The sequence below is a fragment of the Numida meleagris genome, chromosome 1 (assembly GCF_002078875.1).
Source record: "Numida meleagris isolate 19003 breed g44 Domestic line chromosome 1, NumMel1.0, whole genome shotgun sequence".
NCBI lineage: Eukaryota > Metazoa > Chordata > Aves > Galliformes > Numididae > Numida > Numida meleagris.
Window position 1 is genome coordinate 52,470 of NC_034409.1, and position 18,126 is coordinate 70,595.

At 50.5% G+C, this 18,126-nt stretch overlaps 2 protein-coding genes across 10 annotated transcripts in view; both read left to right on the forward strand.

Annotated features, from left to right (window-relative positions):
* GOLGB1 (golgin B1) overlaps positions 1-12,458 on the forward strand; it is a 41,157-nt gene extending 28,699 nt beyond the window's left edge. For 6 of the 7 annotated variants that reach the window (XM_021384193.1, XM_021384189.1, XM_021384188.1 and 3 more), the window contains exons 15-22: positions 872-1,050; positions 2,112-2,277; positions 3,308-3,439; positions 4,610-4,783; positions 4,916-5,010; positions 5,617-5,751; positions 9,541-9,646; positions 10,832-12,458. In XM_021384193.1, the coding sequence (XP_021239868.1) occupies positions 872-1,050; positions 2,112-2,277; positions 3,308-3,439; positions 4,610-4,783; positions 4,916-5,010; positions 5,617-5,751; positions 9,541-9,646; positions 10,832-10,966 (1,122 nt within the window). In that variant the 3' untranslated portion in view covers positions 10,967-12,458. The remainder of the gene's footprint in view (positions 1-871; positions 1,051-2,111; positions 2,278-3,307; positions 3,440-4,609; positions 4,784-4,915; positions 5,011-5,616; positions 5,752-9,540; positions 9,647-10,831) is intronic. The other variant, XM_021384195.1, reaches the window with a different exon arrangement.
* Positions 15,060-18,126, forward strand: part of HCLS1 (hematopoietic cell-specific Lyn substrate 1) — a 16,725-nt gene continuing 13,658 nt past the window's right edge. For all 3 annotated transcript variants that reach the window (XM_021384463.1, XM_021384461.1, XM_021384462.1), the window contains exons 1-2: positions 15,060-15,170; positions 17,687-17,770. In XM_021384463.1, coding sequence (XP_021240138.1) covers positions 17,687-17,770 — 84 coding nt within the window. In that variant the 5' untranslated portion in view covers positions 15,060-15,170. The remainder of the gene's footprint in view (positions 15,171-17,686; positions 17,771-18,126) is intronic.

The window sequence follows — 18,126 nt, forward strand, 5'->3', positions numbered from 1 at the left end:
AGTGTGCTTGTGGACAGCACTGAACTGGGAGGACCTGTGGGGTTCCCCTGGGCTGGAGAGGTCCTGCAGAGAGACCTTGACAAACTGGAGGGCTGGGCAATCACCCACTGCGTGAAGCTCCAACAGAGCAAGAAGAGTTTGGACAGCGCTCTCAGAAACATGGTTTGATTTGAGGCAGTACTGTTTGGAGCCAGGAGTTGGACTCAGCGGTCCCTGTGGGTCCCTTCCAACTCAGGATATTCTGTGATACTGTCCATCACTTCCCACTTGTCCATCAACATCTCAATTATTTCTAGATTTATGTCTCTTCTGCTTCCACTTTCTTGAACTTACGTATGTGTGCAGAGCTGCTATGATGAGATAGATCCTTGGTAGAGGGATCTCTTGGTTTGTTAAGTACTTCTCTGTCTCCAGAGTCAAGTCTTCTATCCTCAAAAACCAATGGCAGCATAACAACAACTTTCTAATTCCAGTCTGAGTAGGCTGTTGGAAGGACTGTAGTTCCTCACTTCCCTGGTTTGCAGTGAGCACTCCTTCCAGGCATTATTCTTAGCCAACTCCTTCTGTCTCACTTTGTGGCTTCCTCTGAATTGGCAAACCAGTGTTGTAGTCCAGGGCCACCTTGTTGCTGTGTCACATCTCTATAGAGAGGCCTCCAAACTCACTGCACTCTTCCTCACAACAGATTTGTTTGGAGGTGCTTTTCTGCTGAGCTCCTCTTAGGAGACTGTTGTAATAACTGATGTAATTTCCAGCATCTCCATCATTTGAGTGTGATGCTGCAGTGAAAAATGTTCTTAAATGCTTGTAAATAATAGACATAACTGCTTGCTCAGTCAACTTTTGTAATGACATTTCCCTTTACTTAAAGGTGAGGGAGCTGAAGAATCTACAGCAGCAGTACATACAAGTCGGGGTAGAATCTGCTGAAAACTCTCGCTTGAAGGCACAAGTGCAGGAGTATCAGCAAGAGGCAGACGAACTGCACCGCCGCCAAGAGCAGCTGGAGCAAGAAAGTATTTCCTACCAGCAGGAGCTTCAGCAGCTAAGGTGAGAACTGTCTTTCTCCTTACTGCCTCAGAAATGGCAGTGGGTCGTTTCTTTCTTTCAGAGTGTTGTCGTGGGCAGAAAGCAAAGCGCTGAGCACCTCCACCTTACCTGCATTGCATCACCTGCCCTCGGCAGGAGTGGGCACACGTGTCCTTGTTCAGCTCTTTGCATGAGAATTAGGGTGCAGATTTACAGCCCAGCCTACTGGAAGGAAATGCCTGTGCAAAGTAGTTTAATGGCCCGTTGGGTTTTATTTATTTCCTCCAGTGAAGTGGCCAATATCGTCTGTTTCAGGGGAAGCATCATCTATTTCTTGTATCGCAGCTAATTTGTATGTAATCAAAGCGCTCTCATTCCGAGCTGATGGTGGAATGAGCACCCTTTATTATCTGACTCATATAACTGCGTAGAAAATACTCATTTTACATGATGATCTAATCCGTTGTTTCACTTGCTTTATGTCTTCTATTAAGAAAGGCTGTAATTTAAGGCTGGTGAATTGTCCTCCCCTCCTGGACTAAACTCAGGCAAACGTGCTCTGTTCTAGAAATGGGGAAAAAATATTTTCAGATTCTTCAGAGATCCCAAAGTAATGAGTGAGAGAATGACGGAGCCTGCAGGCTTAATTCCTGGGTAGCTCCTACTACACAAGTGAAGCCAAGGCCCACGTCTGTGTGATGGGATCCATGCAGTGGTTCTTATGCACCTATTTGACTGAGGTGGTGCTAATGTTGTGATGAGAAGTGGCATTGTCAACAACTTTCTAGAAAACGAAGAACTCTTCATATAGCAAGAAAAAAAATTGTCCAGGAATGCCAGAAGTGTGAGTCTCAGTCTGTGGCATTGAGCTGAATGGAGACAGCTTCCTTAACCCTGCTTGTAGGGTTCCTGTGCTAGAGTGGTTTTGCTTTAGTTTGTCTTTGATATCAACTTCTTATCTGGTGTGGGATAATGATAGGAAATAGTTGGAATCCTCCTTGGCTCGTTCTGAGCTGGGTGCCTGGATGTCGTATGTGGTGCTCGTAACCCCGTGGTAATTTCCTTTGCATGATGCTTTGCAGGCAAGAGAAAACTACCTGGGAAAAGCAGAACAGCAGTATCAAAGAGCAGTACCTGATGCTCATAGCAGAAAAAGAGCAGCAGCTGAGCCACCTGCAGCAGGTCGTGCAAGAGATGAGGCCGCCCCTTAGCAAGTCTCAAGCTGTAGAGGAGCTGTACCAAAAGAAGGTTGGTGGAAATGCTCACATTCTGCACCGCGTGGAAATTCAGCCAAATTAGAGCACATTGGTTGTATTCAGATTTTAGAAGTCAAACGTGACACGGATTGGTGTTGGATTTTGTTGTGTGCCCTCCAAGCGTACACCGACAACGCAACTTGAAGGCTTGTCAGGTTGCTCAAGGAGGTTGTGGATGCCCCGTACCTGGAGGCATTCAAGGCCAGGCTGGACGTGGCTCTGGGCAGCCTGGGCTGGTGGTTGGCAACCCTGCACTCAGCAGGGGGGTTGAAACTCGATGATCTTTGAGGTCCTTTTCAACCCAGGCCATTCTATGATTGTAGAAAGCTCTGGTGTAACCTTGTGTGCTCCTCCCTTTGTTCCTAATGTTCGAGACAGAGAGTAGAAGAGGTGGAGTTTCCTGGGCACAGCGGTTCCCTCTGGGCAGTTCCCTCTGGAACCTCTCAGCTCTTCCAATCTGATGATTTTAGAATTGCTTCTTGCACTGTTTTGAATCTGAAATCTTGATTTTCTGTTTTAGTCCTTTGTAATATCACGTTCTAATTTTTTTTTTTAAGTCTTTTACAGGATTTTTATCGCTTGTATTAGATAGGAATCTACAATCCTGGCTCGTGCCTAAAGAGGCTGAGGGTTGAAGGTTGCACTTTCTGCCTTCTTTTTCCTTACGACAGTTCTAAAAGTGGAGTGGAATCCACTGAGTACTTTGCTTGGCCTACTCGCCAGCTGCATGTGCAGTGCCATAGCGTTATCAGCAAGGACAGAAGTGTCCTGCCAACATGCTCCAGTGACACTTTTATGTCAATGGAGGAGGGAGGAATCCTCTCTTATCCCTTTGACACACGTACATATATGCAAACAAAAATCTAGAACCAAGTGCATGTGATTTTCTTTCTCTCCCTCCCCCCCACCCAGGGTGCAGATCAAGTTCTGGGTGTAAGAACAATGTAGGGCTTTAGGCTTGGAGTGGAAATGAAAACAGATTGTCGTGTGTGATGTATTCTCCCTTGTTCTTTCCCTGTCAGAGCTCTCCAGAAGCAGTGAGAGGGGACTTCTCAAGCCTGGAAGCGGAGACAAAACATCTGAGGGCTCAGCTAAATGACAGCCTGAAAGAACTGCACCAAAAAGAGCTCCGAATTCAGCAGTTAAACAGCAAGGTACAGGCTGTGTCCTCTGCTTGCAGAGTTTGGGCCGAGGAATGTGGGGAAGAGGGCAGGCTTCAGCGGGGCTCATGGAGCAGGAATAGGGCTTGGGGGTTCATGTGGGCATTCACCAAAGGAACACAGAATCAGAAGTGCTGCTTAGAAGAGACCTCTGGAGAGGATCCCTTATGTCATTCTCCTGCTCAAAGCAGCACTGTCAGCAGTGTTAGATCAGGTCATCCATGCCCTTGCCTACCATAGTGGTGGAAACCTCCAAGAACAGACGTTTCCAAACCTATCTGGGTCTTTGTCCAGTGCTGCTCTGCACTTTCAGTGAAAATGGTTTTGTTTTTATAAGCCACAAATAAGACCCTTGTTATGTTGTCTGCTGCTGCCAAAGAGCTTGACTCTGTCTGCTTTATGGCTCCCTCCAGGGTAATTGTAAACTGCTGCTCACTTCAGCCTTTTCTTTCCCAGGATAAAGCAGCCCAGCTCTCACAGCCATCGCATGCTCTAATCCCTCAACTATCTTTGTAGCCTTTTTCTGGACTCTTTCCCATTTCTCTCTCCATTTTGAAACGAGGGACCCAAAACTGGTCATTGGATGCTAGGTGTGGTCTTATTGGTACCAAGCAGAGCAGATAGTAACATCCCTCTGCCTGCTGGTCTTGCTTTTCCTGATGTAACCCAGAATAGGTTGTTCCTTGCTCGCAGTGAGGCTGTCTGTTTGGGCTGTGCTCAGCTCTGCAGCTGCTGTAACTCCCCAGTCCTTCGCAGCAGAGCTGTTGCCTTGGCACTCTTACCGTCCTGTGTTGGTGCACGGGCTTTCCACCAGGTGCAGAAGTTTGTGCTTCTCCTTATCAAACCAAAGATTTCTGTTGGTGCAGGGTTCCTCTAGGTTGAAGTTTTGGGTCTTATGTCAGCCGCTGCCACAGATTTAATACTGGGAGGGAAGAGGGGAGCAAGGAGCAATGCTGTACATCATGTTGATGTTTTAGGGCTGCCTATGCTGGAGACTTTGGCCACAAGCTGCTGTTGGAGATTATCACCGGTCAGCGGACCTTAGAAACATGCATTGTGTCTACACCTGCATTCCCAATAGAATTCTTACCCTCAGTTACACGGAAAACGATTTTGCTGTCACAGAAATGTTGTGAGTTCTTGACGCAGGATTTGTCTTCTCAGCTGTCTCAGGTCTTTGAAGAGAAAAACGCCCTCTCCCTCCAGCTGCGCGGTAGCACCCGAAGCGTCTGTGAGAGTCACCAGCAATACAGCGAGGTTCTGAGCCGCTGCCTGGTGCTGGAGAAGCAGCTCCAGGAGCTGCAGGCTGCAGACAAGAGCATGGTGAGGAAGAGCATGGTGAAGGTCTCCTTCCAGGTGCAGGGGAGGGCAAGACTTACTGCAGGTGGCTCCGCTAAGTGAGCAGCACTGCACCTGGCTTCTGTCCTCTTCATTCAGTGCCCTCTGCCGTGTGTTTGTGCCTTCTCTTAGGAGTCATTTGCAACAGACGCTGCTCCTGGGGCACCCCAAGAAAAGAATGAGCCTGGAGGGAGTTACACACCAGAGCTACAGGAACTGCAGCTGAGGTACTGTGGGACCAGGAGGGGTGGTCCTGGGTGGAGGTCCTGGGGGTGGGAAGAGCCTGGGTGGGCTGCTCTGTTGGAGCTCTCAGCGCTTCAGTTCCCCAGCAGGACCTTGCTGAAGTGGAGGAGCTGTCACGCGCTGGGCAGCTCTAGTCAGCAATGTCTCTTTGCACAGAACTTCAAACAATGGAGAGCAAACGTGTAGTAGCAGTTATGATGGACCCTCACCAGCCAAACTGGCATCTCTGATTTAAAGGGGCCAATTGTTTAGTGACTGCCCAAGTGTATTAATTAGCACAGTCTCAGTGCTTTTAGCCTGAGAACGTGTCTGGGATTGAAACCTAGCACGTGGTTCCTGGTGCCCTTTGTAAACAGCTTTTGGAAGGTAGGGTTGCATACATTCCTTGGTGATGTGACACAGGAGCTTCAAGAGACTGCTCTTCTTCCTGCTTTCTCAGTAATTCAAGTATGTTAATGAAAAACAGCTGTCTTCCGTGCAAAGTGGAAGAGAGTTGGGACCTGTACACCTCCTGCATCAGTCAATAGAACAGAAGCAGAGCAGTCCAAGAATTAACCCTTTTTGGTACGTGCTTGCTTATTTTCTGACAGGTTGTCCGAAACCGAGCACTTGCATAGCAGCACGAAGCAGGATCTGAGGTACCTGGAGGAGCAGCTGGAGGAGGAACGAGAGCGCCGCGTTGCTGCCGAGGAAGCGCTCTCTGCAGCTCAGGATCAGATCAGCAGGTGAGGGCATTGGTCAGGGGAGCAGTGCTGTCCTAAGAGTGGAGATCCTGGCTCTCTAAATGACTGTACCACGTCTGTCCTTCAGTTGTAGACAAAGGCAGAATGCAACAACGGAGTGATAACTGTGGTAGGATGAATTCCGGCAAGGAACGCCAGCTTTCCCAGTGGAGCAAACTATTAGAAAGTATCATTTGTAGTCTGAGAATTGGATGAAGGCAAAAAAAAAAGAGGAGTTTTTCAATATTTCCAGGGGTTTTGTCTCCTCAGTAATCACCTGTCTGTTATAGGTTAAAAAAAAAGGTCTTGACTCGAGAAATTTCCCTAAACTTAAATTTATTGCCAAAAAACATAAACTTTGGATATTGAGAAACAACTAATTTAGGGTAGGCCTTTGCCCTCTGCCCCTTTCCTTGGCTCAGCTTTAGTCTGGACATCCCTCCTCCCCACTTTCCTCGTCTTCACTCCCCTTGTTTGGGCCTTCCATTGCACTCAGTCCCTTTAGTAAGGCAAAAAGTCATGCAGGGGGATGGGGCCAGCACGCAGTGATCACAGAGTCACAGAACCAAGAGGGTTTGGAAGGGACTTCAAGAGATCATTGAGTCCAACCTCTGCTAAAGCAGTTCTCTACAATGGGTCGCACAGGTGGGCATCCAGATGGGCCTTGAATATCTCCGCAGAAGGAGACTCCACCACCTCTCTGGGAAACCCGTGCCAGTGCTCCGTCATCCTGACCATAAAGTTCTTCCACATCTTAGTACAGAACTTCCTGTGTTCCAGTTCTAGGCCATTGCTCCTTGTCCTATCACTGTGCACCACCGAGAGGAGCCTGGCCTCATCCATTTGCCTCCCACCTCCCTTTGGAGATTTATGAGCATTAATTAGATCCCTCCTTAGTGTTCTTTTCCCCAGGCTGAACAACCCCAGCTCCCCCAGCCTTTCCTCGTAGAGGAGATGCTCCAGGCCCTTTATCATCTTTGTGTCCCTCCACTGGGCTCCTTCCAGGAGATCCCCATCTTCTTTGAACTGAGGAGCCTAGAACTGGACACAGTGTTCTAAATGTGGCCTCACCAGGGCAGAGCAGAGGGGAGGATCACCTCCCTCACCCTGCTGGCCACACTCTTCTTAATGCACCCTGGGATCCCATTGGCCTTCTTGGCCACCAGGCCACACTGCTGGCTCATGGCCAACCCGTTGGCCTCCAGGACCCACACACAGATCCTTCTCCACAGAGCTCCTCTCCAGCAGCTCATGCCCCAACCTGCACTGATGCATGTGGTTCTTCCTCCTCAGGTGCAAGACTCTACACTTGCTCTTGTTAAGCCTCTTCATGTTCCTCCCTGCCCAGCTCTCCAGGTCTTGTTGAATGGCAGCTTTCTGCTGCTCGTTGCTTCTTAATTACTTCCTCTGCGCTGCTGTGGCTTCCTCTACTGGCCTGTCATGGTCCTGATGGGCAGGGAAGCTGCCCAGCCTGCAGGTACATAGCAGTCGTTATCAGCGAGTTCATAGGATTCTGGGACACACCAGGACGTGCTGGCTTTGCTCACCAAAGGTTGCTCTTTATTACAAATCAGCACCAAAAATACGATGGCGATTCAGGCAAACATCAATGGTAGATGAAAATGAAAAGCCATTACCAGGAAGAAAGATATGAAGGTGATAGTACCAGTTAATAGTAGCAGCACTTGCAAGTAGTAGAAATGCAATTTGAGTAAGAAAATCAGTAATATAACAGCACGTAGGATTTGAGAGTAGTTGTAGATTCAACAAATTTACCAGTAATGACAGTGGAATTACTTAGGATGGCAAGCTTATCAGTATTATGATGGCAGATTGACAGTATAACCCACTGTAAGTCTATATTAGACTTAAGAGAGATGATGGACAGAAATATTCCAGAGTTACTGGAACCAAATGCATCAAACTGATCCCAAAAGGGGAAAAGGAAGGGGGAGGGATGGTGGTGTCAATGCAAGCATTTCCAAATGAGTCGAAAGCGAAACAATCCCCAAAAAGACAAGCCCAGGAGGCCCAGATGGGAACAAATAACAGAGCCCCCCCAACCAGGCGTGGGGCATTGCAGGGTGCTGTCAAGTCATGGAGACAACCCAGTGTTCCAGCGAAACTTCAGGCTTTGTTTTTGGGGAGGGGGGGAAGGAGCAAAGGAAACAGAGGAGTACATGCAGCATTTCTCTGAGAGGGAAGCTCCATCTTGGGTGAAAACCAGGCCCATTTTATGTTACTGAGACATGGGAGGGAGTAGGATGCCACTGCTTCAAGGTAATGGGCAGGTGCTGTTGGGTTCAATCTTCTTCCTGAGGGGGTCAGTAGATGCTGCTGCTTCTTCCCATGAATTTCCTTTAACCAAGAGTTTATTTCTCACCTCGATTCCCACCTTCTCAAGCAGCAAGTTGTTCTTGTTTCGTGCTGTCAGCAGCGTGGTGTTTTTGGGATGCCTCCTGTGTGAAGCCTTCAGCCACACTTCAGGATGCCATTGCTTCCCAGGTTCAGTTACTTCTCGGGCCTTTTGCTCAGCTGGAGTTTTTGGGCTGGCAGGTTGTTTTTTTTATTCCTGCCTGTGTTCCAGCAGCCATTTAGAATCAGAAGCTCCACGTGCCACCCCCTGTGCCTTCTTCTGCGTGTCCTCCTGCCCCCAGGATCCTCCCCCTTTCTTTAAATAAGCATCTGTGCAATGGGTTCCTCTGAAGGCTTGGCATGCAGCAAGGTGCCATCTGTTGCCAGGTCAGCAGGAACCAGCTGGGAATGGCACAGGGCAGTTCGTGGCCTCCTGGCACGGGTTTCCCCTGCAGCTCTCTGCTGCCAAAACCTTGTTCTTTATACCCAATGCACTGTGGATCCCAGGTTGCTTGAGAGATGCTGTTACAGTCAGTGGAGAAAAGGAGGCTGACCCTGGCTGGATGTCAGGATGAGAAGCAGCGAGCCCTGTGCCTTTGTCTTGTCATTGACTGTGGAAGTGGATTTGGTCACTGAACTTTGTTGTCAGTACTTGTGCTGCGTGCATCCCCCAGCAGTTTTAGTGCAGCAGTTTGTATAAATCTCACTATTAGAATCTTCTGCATCACTGTCGTGGCTTTCCTTCTGACACAACGCTGACAAAAATAATAATGCTCTGGGTGGAAAAACAGGGAGTGAAGTTCCCTGGCAGCTGCTACACAACTCAGGCGACCTTAACCCCTTCCAGCATTAAAGTCTGTGGAAGTCCCTTCGCTTCACATCACCTGATTTCACATCACTGATACTGACAGTGCTGCTGCTTTCATCCTTTAGCAGTACCTTACCAATCTTCAAAGTCTGTCATTGGGAAATAGCTAGCAAGAGCCAGCGCTTCTGGGAGCAGAGCTGGCTTCCAAATTAATGTCATGGCATTTGAAAGAGTTCGGTCACCTGCCTTGGCTTCTTGCAAGTCACACGCTGTGGAATTTCACTGGCAGCCCCCGTGCAGAACACAGGCACCTCGGGTAAGTTAGAGTTGGAAATTTCATGCATAGGAAAAACAGCACCAAAAGAAATCAAAGAGTTGCAAAGAGACAGGAGATGGGTGAGGAAAGGAGGGCTCCGTGGGGGCAGCAGCTGAACCCTCCTGTGCATGGAGCGTGTGTAACTTGGATGGGCATCACAAGGTACCAACTCTGCTCCAGTTTCACTCGCCTCCAGAAACTGGGAGTGACTTCATTCTGAAACTGTATTTGAGGAAAGCTGACTGTTGCTTCTCGGGTCACCCCATCATTCTGCTCATGGGTTTAATGGCTGCGTGTTCATGTTTTGTGTCAGGTTGGAGTCGAGTGAGTGGACGTCCTCCGTGAGCACTAGCATCGATATGACGCCGGGTCACGAGCATTCCTTGCTGATTGACTCCGTGGATCATAACTTCAGCAAAGTAAGGATCTTCTTTCACGGCCGCCAATGGTGTGAGCTCTGTCTGGTGTAAGAAAACGCGAACTGAGATCTGCGAGCCTATAGCAGCGAAGTTCTTCTATGAGCATATTGAAGTCAGTTTGGGGGGGGGGGGGGTTGTGCCAGAGGCCACGTGCTGCTCTCATTGTGGCTCCACTGCAGCGTGTGTGAGCAGACTAAATTCCAGAGGCTGCTTAAATGTAGATGTGGTGCCTCCGTGGTGAGCAGGAGGCAAAGTCTCTGCAAGCAGACTTCTCTTGCTTGAGACTTGAAGGCTGGACGTGGCTCTGGGCAGCCTGGGCTGGTGGTTGGCGACCCTGCACTCAGCAGGGGGGTTGAAACTTGATGATCTTTGAGGTCCTTTTCAACCCAGGCCATTCTAGGATTCTATGAGAAGCATGCATGTTACTGGCCCTAGCATTTGCCATGTCTGTTGAGCCAGCCCTTTGGTTTAGCAGCCATCCTGGTTTCTCCTCGCTTGCTGTCCGTCAGGGCCGTGCCAGGCTGGGGCCAGAGTGGTGAGCTGCATTTTCACTCTACTGACTGAGAGCCAGCAGCCACTGGTTGATCCCGTTCTGCCAAGGAAGGCGCCTTGCCAAAGATCTTGGCCTCTCCTTCATTTGGAGGTGGTGCTCCCATGGGCAGATAAGGGGCAGGAGCTGTAGCTGGGTGCAACCCAGGGGTTTGTCACTAGGGCAGGAGGTTTCCTTTGTCTCTGCCAGGAGTGGATCTGAAGTCCTCTCAGCAGCGAGGCTGAAAGATCTCAGCAAATACGTGTTAGCCTGGAGGGAGGGTGAGTTGGGATTCCTAGGAGCTCGAGTCTCCAGCAGAAAAGTTCCATTGATCCTTTCGTTTATATTTCACTCGAGGGGCTAAGACAGGGGGCAGATGTCAAGGGGAGACATTCTGCTTTCTGTTGCCCTTTCTCCATTGGAATTGGAGAGAGCTGGCTGGCAATGAAGAGAGTGGATTTTCTGATGGGGAAAGGGAATACTTCACTGGGGAAGTATCTGGAAGTCTCTGGAAGTCAGATCTGGCAGCAGGATGGGTTTGGGGAAGTTTGTGCTGATAAGCTGAAGCTTATCTGTGTGTTCAGAGAGCTCTGGGGGAAGGTTACCGGGGACCTGGCCATTCCTGGCGCTGACCTTTCTCTCTTTCCCTCTTCCAGACTCGGAATATCCCTGGACTACGGCGCCTGTTACGCTCTCTCTTCCGCTCCCGGACCCACTTGCCCGTGCTGGTGGCCATGTACCTGCTTGCTCTTCACGTCCTGCTCTTCCTATGCTTCGCAGGCCACCTCTGAAGAGGAACAGCGACCCTTCCTTGAGCCACAGCCCTCTGTGATCCCGGGCCAGTGCTCCCCATCCACAGGGCAGCTGAAACTGGTGCCTCGCCCACCGCCTTCTTTCCGAGTCAGCCCCTATGGGCAGCACCACCCGGGGGTTGATGTGCACCCTGGGTGTTTGCTGTCAGGATGGGCAGCAGCCACCTCTGTTGCTCGGGGTGTTTCCAGGGCATCTGTCACTTCATTCAGCGGTTTTAAATGGTTGAGCTGGGGTCCTCCTGCAAACAGTGGCAAGGACAGTGTCTGTTCCCGTACCTGCAGGGAGCCCTGCTCATCTTATGGAGCATTTTGCCATGGTAGGAATGAGGAAGTTCTTCCAGGTACTGCCAGATCTTCATTCACCCTCATCCTGAGTCGGTGAGCTCGGGGGGAAGCCCTGGAGCTGAGTCCCAGGGAGGGAAGCTCCTTCCCTTCCTTGCATCTCCTGTTTGCTCCATGGCTCAGTGCTATTTGAAATGCGTATGCTAAGGAAACGGTGGGCACTTTAAGGAATGTGAATTTCAAAACCACCTTTCCTGCTCAGTTACATCGACGGTTGAAGTAGGGCCAAAATTAGGGTGTCGGGACCTGCTGAGCACTACATTGAAAACCAGCTGTACGTCTGCTCTGCCAGCCTTGTAAAATAGCGTCAGAAATGGAATTATTGAGTATGAGGCAAGAGCTTTTTCTCTCTCACTTCGGTAACCTCTTGAAAGGAGAGCGGCTGTGCTCCCGCATCCTGCTCTGCTGCTCCTGTGTTGCTGGGTTAAGCCCACATGGGCTGTGTTGGAGGGTTCCGTTGTGTGCTTCCATCACCTGGGCCCGAGTCAAAGGCAGAAGATCAGAACTGGAAGGGTTCCCCCGGCGCTGGGGAAGGGAAAGGAGTTCTGGGCCTTCGGTGTCGCTGCTTACGGAGAGTTTGTGCAGCGCTGGCGTTGGGCCCTGGGCTTGTCTGCCTCTGAGGCAAACTGCGTGGATGGATTTGATCGTAGAGGATGCGTGGGAAGCTGTGCTTTTTCTAAAGAACTCCTGAAATGCCGTGGAGTTGGGACAGTCCTCTTCCAAAGGGAGAATGTTGAATGCAGGGGTGGTTGGGCTGAGCTTCCTGCTGTTGGCCAAGCTGCTCTGCGTTTTCAGGGTCCTTGCCGGGAGGGTCCTGGCTGCTTTGTGGTGCAGTGCTCAGCTTGCATTTTTCCACATGGGAAAGGGGGGGGGGCGGTTTCCAATGCTGCTGGTAACCGAGCAGTCTCCAGTCACTGCAAAGCCTCCCTGGAGGTGGATTGGAATCATCACTGTACCTAAAACACTGGGATCTCTGACAGAGTGTTGGCACTACATACCCCTCTGTGCGCTACCCCCATTATCTGCGTGGACTTTCTCAGCTGCATACACTTCTGTGACCAAAAACTTCGCCTGTATCTTCCTGGGGCGCGTGCTCCTGTATATAATAAAGATTATTTTTCAGATGGAAGTCGCGTTGTGTCATCACGTGAACATCAGAGGTGTCCGCAGGGCGGGGTGCTGTGCCATTCCCTCACGGGACCGCTGCAGAGCAGTGCATCATTCGTGAGTGTTTCCTCATGTGTTAATTCCATCACCTCTGTTTCTTCCTATTGAACACCCACAGAGATGATTTTTTTTTTTTTTTTTTTTTCCCTTCTCACCTCTTGGTGTCTTCAGCTTTTGCTGCTATGACCAAAGAATTTAAGAACGCTGCGGTTCAAAAAGCAATTCCAATAAATCCAAAGGTCTGTCTGGGTTCACTTCTATTTATTCTTGGGTAGATGTGCACTGGGATGGAGTTGTGCCACCCCCATGGAAGAGGTGGAGGTTGGTGCCCGTGGGCTGGAGATGTGCTGCTGCCTGGGGTGGGGCATAGAGCACTGTCCTCCTCGATCCTTTATCGCCAAAGGCATCTGTTCATATTCACTACTGTAATCTGACAATGCCACTGGAACAGAAGTTAATTATAGGGTATTGTGAGAATGATGGTCCTGCTGCATTTGCTAGGTGCTGAACTGCAGGTAATGTGTGCTTCCTTAAAGCCCATGGTGTGAGGTTTTGTGCAGAGGACTTGAAGTCAGGGCCTGCCCAGCCTGTGAACTGAACAAATCCAGTTCACCCAAACTCTTGTTTAAAGATGTTACATCTCCAGGTGGGATGATTAAGGCGTGGATTAAATAAATCAACAATTAACTTTGCAGGAGCTCCTGCTCTGATGTCAGAGCGTGGCCAACAGCTTTGAACTAAGAGAAGACGTGGGCCTTCACCCCGCAGTTTCTGTTTCTCCCCGGTGTGGGTGCTGCAGTCCTGCCTTGTTAACCTGCAGGGAGCCCTCTGTGTCACACTGTGCTGTTGGGCAAAATCGAGTGCTCCAGGAGCTGCTCTTTGCATTGCTTGACTCATTCTGAAAGGAAATCGTTTTGGTTTGACAAGTCCGTGTCGTGCAGAAGCGGTTTGTGCCTGTTCCAAAATTGGGCATTGCTACCAGCGTGCAGCAGAGGGAGAGTTTGGCCTGAACGTGCTTAGGGCTCTTCACCTGGATCCTATCTGTATTCCTACCTCAGACTATTTACTTCCACAGAATCATAGAATGGCCTGGGTGAAAGGGGCCTCAAAGATCATCGAGTTTCAACCCCCTGCTGAGTGCAGGGTCGCCAACCACCAGACTAGGCTGCCTAGAGTCACGTCCAGCCTGGCCTGGAATGCCTTCAGGGATGGGGCATCCACAACCTCCTTGGGCAACCTGTTCCACTGCGTCACCACCCTCTGAGTGACAAACTTCCTCCTAATATCTAACCTAAACCTCCCCTGTCTCAGTTTAAAAACAATTCCCCCTTGTCCTACCGCTATCCACCCTCGTGAACAATCGATCCCCCTCCTGTTTATATGCTCCCTTCAAGTACTGAAGGGCCACAATGAGGTCTCCCCGGAGCCTTCTCTTCTCCAAACTAAACAAGCCCAGTTCCCTCAACCTTTCTTCCTAGGAGAGGTGCTCCAGCCTCTGCTCATCTTGGTGGCGTCCTCTGAACTTGTTCCAAGAGCTCTGTGTCTTTCTCGTACTGAGGTCCCCAGGCCTGGATGCAGTGCTGCAGATGGGGCCTCACAAGAGCTGAGTAGAGGGGGACAATCCCCTCCCTCTCCCTGCTGCCCACTCCTCTTTTAATGCAGCCCAGAACATCGTTGGCCTTCCGGGCTGCAGCGCACACTGCTGGCTCATGTCCAGCTTCTCGTCCTCCAGGACCCCCAAGTCCTTCTCCACAGGGCTGCTCTCAAGAAGTTTTTCCCCCAGTCTGTATCAGTACCTGGGATTGCCCCAGCCCAAGTGCAGCACCCTGCATTTGGCCTTGTTGAACCTCATTAGGTTCATATGGGCCCACTTGTCCAGCCTGTCCAGGTCCCTCTGGATGGCTTCCCTTCCCTCCAATGTATCAACTGCACCGCTCAGCTTGGTGTCATCTGCAAACGTGCTGAGGGTGCACTCGATTCCATCATCCATGTCATTGATAAAGATGTTGAAGAGCACCGATCTCAAGACTGTGCCTTGGGGGACACCACTCGTGACCGCTTCCACCCTGACACAGAACCATTTATCACAACCCTTTGGCTGTGACCAGCCAACCAGTTCCTCATGCACTGAGCAGCCCTTCCTTCAAATCCACACCTCTCCAATTTGGAGAGAAGGATGTGCTGAGGGACCATGTGACCACTTTCTTCTGTCCTGAAGCATTTGTACATGGATATGGATTATATATCTATATTCATATATATTTATGGATTTTTAATTGTGCTCTAAAGCATCGAGCCCCGTGTTGCATCGACACTGCAACCAGCAGATTTGCAGCTTTCTTTTGTGGGATCTCTGTGGGGTTGGCTGTGAAGTTCAGGCACTTCTCCATTCTTTTCATCAGCACGAGTTCTTTTGGAGCAGGAGCCCAGCTGGAATCACCATTTGTTTTGGTGCAATAAATGCCATCGTGCCCCGCTGAGCCCTACCTGCTGTTGGAGCATTTGTTGCAGCGTGTTCCCCTCGTCGGAGCAGAGGGAACCGCTGCGTTGGGGGTTGGGGCTGGGGGAGGAAGTGCAGAAAACAGGAACCCAGCGCAGCCCTGAGGCTGCTGCGAGCGGCGGTGCTGGGCCAGGGGGCTGTGAACACATCAGCGGAAGCCGGGGGCTGGGCAAGGTGAGGATGCTGGGGGTCCTGGGGGTGGGGAGTGGGCAGCAGCAGTGGCAGAAGTGCTTTGGTAGGCAAAGAGAAGCCACTTCCTGGTCATGGGTTGATGGCGCTCAGCATTTACTGCTCCACTGGTTCTTTGGTCATCGTTTTTTTGGCGTTAGAGGTTCTAAAGAACCATGATTCCCACATGTTGACCATCTGCTTTGGGGGGAGGATGGGATCGACCCACATGTTGACCATCTGCTTTGGGGGAATCATAGAATCGCCAGGGTTGGAATCTCCAAGATCACCCAGTCCAACTGAAGGAAGGGAGGAAGGATGACGATGGGGGGAAGGATGGGACCAACCCTCATGGCTCTGGTTATGGCTGTGGTTTGTTATGGTTCCCAGGATGGGTGGTGGGAGGCGCTGGGGAAGGGGTGGTCAGGAGTCACCTGGCGCAGCAGTCAGACCCCAGAGCTCCAGATTGGAGTTGGAGTGGCTGCTCAATGGCTGCCCTTGGCTGGAAGCCCCGTGCTGGGTTATTGCTGCTGCCCTACATACAAATGGGCCACAGAAGTGTTTGGAGTGAGAGATGGTGAAAGATGGGGAGGGGAAAAGGAAATGGAAGGTACTGCTGGGTTGTTCCGCATCATCCAAACCCACCTTCCTCTTTCCTCTGCTTGTAATTATCGCAGAAGGATCGAATCATAGGATGCCTTTGGTTGGAAGGGGACCTAAAACACAACAAATTCCAACCCCTCTACTGTGGGCTGGGTGCCCCCCCAGCTCAGGCTGCCTGGAGCCCCATCCACGGCCATGGGCACCTCCAGGGATGGGGCTCCCACAGCTCTGGGCAGCAGTGCTGGGATGATTTATTGGCTGTGCTCTGCAATACGATTACTGCTGGGCGCAGAAGCTCGGAGGAGTGTGGCACCTTTATTATTACAGCTAGTACTATCATTGCTTTGTTATTATTTTAACTCCTGGGGGTCAAATCCTTGCAGTAAATCTCCCTCGGTCCTCCATCCTTGGCTTTCTGCCTGGCTCTTTTCAGCCACAAGCTTCGTCCCTGCTGTGGGCTTTCGGTTCCCCCCCCAGTCCCTCGTTAACTACATGCAACGAGCAGTGCTGGAGGTACACCCACTGCTGGGACGGCGGTTCCCATCTCAGCAGCAACACCTTGCACAGGAAGCAGCTGCCCTGTGCTCACTGCAACAAAACATGTGAATTGAGGATCCCTACAAAGCCGACCCTTTTCCTCCCAGTGGGTTGCCCCCGGTTCTTCTCTCTGCCCCACTGCAAAGCTGCTTTGGACCATGGGAAGAGCAGCCCCGCATTGCCTGCGCCGTGCAACCGGACTTCCTTCCGCTGCTCTGCAGACGCAGTGCTGCCTGGGAGGGACTTTTTTGTCTTTTTTCAGAGTCATCCTGAAAGTGAAATGCAGGAGCTCAAGATTTTACACTATTTTTGGTTTTTAACTTCCTCTCCTGGGGCCTATTGCCTCCTCCGGGCTCCTGTGCTTTGCTCTGAAAGTAATGCCTGTTTATTTCCATAGAAGCTGAAGCAGACACAAAGAGCACAATAGCACCATTTGTCAGAGCAAATTCTCAGCTAAAAAATCCTATTTTTCAACATAGGCACTCCCATTTGCTGTGCATTTTCACCAGCGGTGAACAAGAACCTGTGTGCCGTGCTTGTACAAATCTGCACCAGTGGAGGTGACCCACTGTTATGCAGCTGCTATGACGACATCGTTGTTAGGCTGGAAGGGCTCTGAGCACCTGATCTAGTGGTAGATGTCCCTGTTCATTGCAGGTTGTGGGACTGGATGGCTTTTAAATGTCCTTTCCAATCCAACACATTCTATGATCCAATGATGGTTCCTTCCAACTCAACCCATTCTCTGTTCTTATGAAGGTCCCTTCCAACCCAACCCATTCTATGATCCTATGATTGTCCCTTCCAGCTCAGCACATTCTAGGATCATATGATAATCCCTTCCAACTCAACACACCTTATGTTCCTATGAAGGCCCCTTCCAACTCAACCCATTCTGTGATTCCATGAAGGCCCTTTCCAACTCAACCCATTCTGTGATTCCCTGAAGGCTCCTTCTAACCCAACCCATTCTATGATCCCATGAAATGTCACCCACACAGTCCAGCTGTCACCGTGCTGCCATCCACCGTTTGGTCCCCATAGACATTCAGTGAGTGTCAACGAATGTCAGTGGGTGTAATTTATGGAATATTAGCAGCAAGGTTCAACCTGAACTGCCACCCCACCAACATCCACCTCTGACATTGAGGGTCAGCCCCGTAACGTAGGAGGCATTGCTTTTGGAGCAGCCCTGTGAGGTTGGCACACACAAGGGCTGTGGTTCACCACTTAAATTCACTGCACTTTGCTGCTCCCCAGGTGGCTGCTTTGAGTGCCCCACATGGCACAGGGGGGGCAGGTCTCATCCAAGGGCTTCACTGAGGTCCTGCCCCACTCCTGGTGGCACTGCAGTCCCAGTGATGCCGTGTTCTGCCCCACAGATGTGGAAGGCGGTTGTGGGCCACGACGTGTCAGTGAAGGTGGAGGCGCAGAGTGATGACTGGGACACCGACCCCGACTTCGTGGTGAGTGCCTGCAGTGGGAGTCAGCGCCGGGCTGCTGGGATGTTCTGTTTGGTATAGACATCTTTTTAGTTTTATATTAGGGGAGAGTTTGTAGAACCACAGAACGGTTTGGGTTGGAAGGGGCCTTCATAGAACTATAGAATGGTTTGAGTTGGAGGAGATCTTCATAGGATCATGGAATGGTTTGAGTTGGAAGGGACATTCACAGAATCGCAGACTGGTTTGAGTTGGAAGGGACCTTCATAGAACTGCAGTATGGTTTGTGTTGGAGGGGACCTTCGTAGGATCACAGAATGGTTTGAGTTGGAAGGGAACTTCACAGAACTTCAGAATGGTTTGGGTTGGAGGGGACCTTC